Raw genomic sequence first — 5,108 nt, 5'->3', positions numbered from 1 at the left:
AGTCCGGCGCGGGGCTGGGTATGAGAAGAGCAAAGGGGAACAGGGCGCAGGAACCGCCTGCTAAGCCCCAGCACCTGGGCTCCCCGCTCCGGATCCTCACCAGCCTTCAGCCCATCGACTCTGAACTCGTCCTCAGGCGGCCCGCTGAGGAGCAACACGGTCAGGGGACGCAGGAGATAACCCACTCAGGCCTGGCCCAAGGGTATCTGGGTGGGTATTGGTGGCAGCGGGTGGGGAGGAGAACGGACCGAGTGGGCCTGCGGGTGGGGAGGAGACAGCCTTCTACGTGCTCAGGGAGGAGGCAACCGGACAGACTCCAGAGGGTGCGTGGACATACCTCGTCGTTCCCTGTGCCCAGCCGCGGGATCTAAGATGGGGGTCTCAGAGATGAACTTAGGGAAAGCTTAGGAGCGAGGTGCTGCCGAGAAGCCAGAGAACGTAGCAAGGGAAAATGCAGGCTTCGGTTGGAAATGCGAGAGATAGTGTCGGTAGCTTTTGTCTTTTTTCTGTTTTCTAAATCTTGGAATCACGTAAGGAAAGCACCCAGAGAAGCGTAAAAAAAAATAATAATAAGAGGACCAGAGGGGAGCCAAACATTCCCCCGCGAGGCGTCTAGCCCTGGAGATGGGGGCGCAGGAGTGAAGCTGGACCGCAGCTTCCTTCGCTTACATCTGCCTGACTCCACAACGCACGCGCTCAAGGACTCGCAGCCGGCCGTGCCGTGCACTCACCCCCACCTCTTTCTCGATCTTTGCGCCCAAGCTTTCTCGATCTGCCGCAAAACCAGGCGCATCCTTCTTTCAGCAACACCACGGCCTGGTTTGGAGACGCCGGCCCGCCTGGGGCGTCAATAGTCTGAGAATTCACAGCTGAAAGGCACGGGGTGCCCCAGTAGCTGGGGAGCGGTCTTCCTGGCGCAAGGCCCTGCCCACAAAGGGTCCCCCCACAGCCCACCGGCCACTGGCACCTAAGAACTCCCCAGCGCACGTGGCCCGCGCGGCCGCGTCCCAGTTCCCCAAGCTCCCCAGGAGCTGACTCCCCCACCATTTCCGCTCCCTCTTGAACCGCCCCGCCTCTCCCCACCTCCCGACCGGCTGTTCTTTCTCTCCCCAGTTTTGGACACCCACTCCTCCTGCTGTTGCGGGGGAGTGAAGGGGGGGGTGCTGGCAGCTCTCCACCCTCATTCCCCACTCCCATTCCATGTCTGCCACCGCCCAGGGACGTTGTCCACAGTCCCTGCGCGGTCCACCCCGCTCCTTCCAGCGGAAGCCGGTCTCCCCCAGTTCCACCATCTCGACTGCCAAAAAATAAAATAAAATAAAAAAAATGCTTAGGGCAGCTAAGGCCGGATGGAGCATCAAGGTTGGTTGGGAACAGATCTCTGTTCTTTCAAGGCCAGCGCTATGCAGGGTCTTTAGCTGTGCCCCGTTCCTCATGGGGCTGGGCGTAATGGCAGGCGAGCGCCTATTGTGCGGGAAGATGATCCCTACCAGCGTGGAGTTTCCTGTATCTCAGGAGACCCCACAGATTCGCCTAGAATACACGAAGGGGGCCGCACGAGGGCGCCAGAAGGTGTGTGGATTGGGAAAATTAGAGGCCTCCAAGGGTCAAGGCCTAGAAACTGGCCCCCAATTTCAATAGGAGGAAAGGACAGTCTCCACGGCTGGTTTTTTCACCTCCCTTCTGAGGACAGATTCTTCATCAAGACTGTATGAAGCCACCGTGTGCGCAGTACTCCAGCTTTGTCTCACCAGTGCAGTCAACAAACACTGCTTGACCTCTAATGTTGAATAGCAGTAATTGACATGTACTTGAGCACTTAACATGTGTGGGGCCTTCCCCTGGCTCCTGGCATGTTTTGCCTCATTTATCCCTGGCAACAACCCTGAAGAAGGTATTATTGTCTCCTTTTTGTAGACAAAGAAACTGAGGCTTAGAAACGCCCAAGGCCACACACTGACTAGGCTAGGATTCAAACCAAGAGTTGTGAGAAAACAAAGTTCAATAATAACTCCATCGTACTGTCTCTCACATACCTGCTGAGTGCAGTTGCTGCAAGACAAATACAAGGGCAAATGCAACCGGGACCCTGCCTTGGGGGGCTCATAGTCTACCTGGGTGGGGCAAGTAGGCAATATAGCCATAGTGGGAAGTAATAAGTGACCGAATGTCCTTTACTAACACACGCTGCAAGTTCAGATTCAAGAGAGATGAGCTCCGGCCAGGAGACCAGGGGGGCACGCTTTCTTGGAGGAGATGGTATTTGAGCAGAACCTTGGAGAACACTTTTGACTCATGGAGACAAGCGTGGGAGCGTGGGGAAGGCGTTCCAATGGGAGGGAACAGCTTGAGCAAAGTCAATGAGGCGGGAACGGACACGTCGATCATCTATAGATATATAAAACATTCTGCCTCCTTGGGGATCTAATGCCCGGTATTTATAGGCAAGGAAGCTCTCCTGCCCCGCAGCAGCTGGAAAAATCATGCTCCTGGGCCATCCATCCTTCCTAGCGTTGGTTTGCGGACAGGAAACCTCCCAGAACTGGCGCTGGCCGGGAAGGTGCGGCCAGAAGGGGCGGGAAGTGGTGTTCGGGCACCCGAGGCGGTGCAGACTCACCAGCAGCGACTCAGACTTGGAGACTCTCTGTAGTCCTTGTCTATTTCTGGTCGGGTCACTACTCCCCACTCAGTGGAAGTGGGGGGCGTGGTCCGCATGAGCTGGAACCAATGGGAACGGAGGCTGAGGCGAGAGCCCCGCCCCTGGCATGACGCACGAACCTCAGACACAGGCTTCACCACCGAGGGCCCAGACCCTGCAGTGGCTGTAACAAAACCCAGACTCCCAGGTCCCGGCCAATGGACCCGATTTAGACTGGAGCAGGACCGCGTCTGTCAAAAGCCCCACTCGGCAGCCGCGGTGGAGTTCAGAAGGAGAGCTGGAGCGCTGCGCTGCCTCCCCGCCCCCGCCGGGATTTATTGAGTATTTGGGCTGGAAAATTAAGTGGCCCTGATGATGTTACCAAGCCCGGTCACTTCCACCCCTTTCTCAGTCAAAGACATCTTGAACCTGGAGCAGCAGCAGCAGCAACAGCACTTCCACGGCGCTCATTTGCAAGCGGACTTGGAGCACCACTTCCACTCAGCGCCCTGCATGCTGGCCACCGCCGATGGGACGCAATTTTCTGACGGAGGGGAAGAAGACGAGGAAGAAGAAGGGGAGAAATTGTCCTATTTGAACTCACTAGCCACGGCCGATGGCCACGGGGATTCTGGGCTCTGTCCGCAGAGCTATGTCCACGCGGTCCTGCGAGACTCATGCAGCGGGCCTAAGGAACATGAAGAGGACTCCGAGGTTGTGAGGGACCGGAGCCAAAGTGAGTAGAGGGGGAAGGAAACGCACCCGCACATCTGGAGCAATGGCGGAGCGCCCCCAGATACCCCCCAAAACCTGCCCCTGTAGCCCTTGGCTGGGGTCATGCCTCGCCCTGGTCCAGGAAAACTCCGCAAAGAGCAGGTGCCTGGGGTGGAAGGAGAAGGACCAGGTGACCCCGACAACTCCTTCTCCCAGAGAGGGGTCCATGCAGTCCCTAAGGGAAGGGAAGGTCGGTGTTGCCGCCCTAATGTAGATAAGCAACAGGGGCTCAGCCCCGCTGAGTCCGGACAAACTCACTGTATTTTTGCTCTTTCCAAGAGCTAAAGGGGCAAGAGCTTGAATCTTTTCCACCTTCCCTCTAGCATGAGACCAGTTCTCTGATGCCAGAGCAGTGGTCCCTCTTTTCAGAAAAAAAAGGGGGGTCCAAGCAGGTTGTGTCCAGCATCCACGGGACACAGGAAGTTTGCTAGAGACCAGCTGAGTGATTTCCTCTTCTCTTTACTTGGAGCTCAGCGTCCTCGAACCCACAGCACCCGGCAGAGAGAGGTTGCGTGGGAACACAGTCTGTTCCGCAGAGCACTCACACCCCTGAGGCGCCGGCCTTTTTTTTAAAGAATTCTTAACGTTTTGCTTTGTGTCCCAGGCAGTGCTGCTTCCGGCCGAAGGAAAACCGCGCCAGACTTAGTCTAAGATCCCGGCGCTCCCATCGGATGGGAGGTGACTTGGGCAGGGAACTCAGATAACTGAATACAACCTCCAAGGAGGTGTTTGTGTCTGAGGGGACACAGTGGAATCTCTTTCCCCAAGAGGAAATTTGATCTGGCCAAAGCCGAGGCCTGCCTACCCTCTGACAGCTCCCCTGGGCCTAAAATCGACGTGAAGCTGTCTATATCAGTCAAATTTCCTTTCTCTCTAAGGCAGCACAGACATCATCACACGGGCATTTAGCTGTGAGCATGTAGTGCTTTAGGAGCACAAATTAGTCGCTGGGCAATGCACGAGCGTTACACTTTCTATCAGAAAGATGTCCGTGCAACTCTCGCATACCGGCTCCCAGATACCAACACGCCTCACACCTTCCGCTATCTGTGACGGTGTGGAAGGCAAACGAGTTTGCAAATACTGTAGTTATTATGTAGTTGCAAACGTGCATCCTGAAAATAGTCATTAGCACGCTGAGCCGCACATGTAATACGGGGTAATCTCTCTCGCAGATGCTCAAGTTCTAAATAAACGCCGCGCACTAACTATAACTACCCCTCCTGGTGGAACGTGCCTCGAGGGCGTTCTAACTGTACTTGGAAGGAGCCACAAACTTTCCAAAAACTCTAGACATTTACTACCGCACGCTCCGTGCAGCTACCAACAAGGGCACCATGCTCCGGGGTCGGAGCTGCCGTGAGGTCTGGCACATCTAAGGGACGCTGATGTTTTGCTTCTTCCGCAGAAAACTGCCAGCTGAAGAAGCCTCTGGAGGCGGCGGGAGACTGTAAGGCGGCCGAGGATGGCGAGAGGCCGAAGCCACGCAGCCGCCGGAAGCCCCGGGTCCTCTTCTCGCAAGCCCAGGTCTTCGAGCTGGAGCGCAGGTTCAAGCAGCAGCGGTACCTGTCGGCGCCGGAGCGCGAGCACCTCGCCAGCAGCCTGAAGCTCACGTCCACGCAGGTGAAGATCTGGTTCCAGAATCGCAGGTACAAGTGCAAGAGACAGCGGCAGGACAAGTCCCTGCAGCTGGGCG

General features: G+C 56.5%; 1 protein-coding gene across 1 annotated transcript in view; it reads left to right on the top strand.

Moving 5' to 3' along the window:
- Nucleotides 1-2,862: 2,862 nt before the first annotated feature.
- NKX2-3 (NK2 homeobox 3) overlaps nt 2,863-5,108 on the top strand; it is a 6,642-nt gene continuing 4,396 nt past the window's right edge. Inside the window, exons 1-2 of the mRNA XM_014532625.1 lie at nt 2,863-3,374; nt 4,821-5,105. Coding sequence (XP_014388111.1) covers nt 3,011-3,374; nt 4,821-5,105 — 649 coding nt within the window. The 5' untranslated portion in view covers nt 2,863-3,010. The remainder of the gene's footprint in view (nt 3,375-4,820; nt 5,106-5,108) is intronic.

Source organism: Myotis brandtii, unplaced genomic scaffold, assembly GCF_000412655.1.
Source record: "Myotis brandtii unplaced genomic scaffold, ASM41265v1 scaffold902, whole genome shotgun sequence".
NCBI classification, from domain to species: domain Eukaryota; kingdom Metazoa; phylum Chordata; class Mammalia; order Chiroptera; family Vespertilionidae; genus Myotis; species Myotis brandtii.
This window is presented reverse-complemented; position numbering and strand designations above follow the sequence as displayed.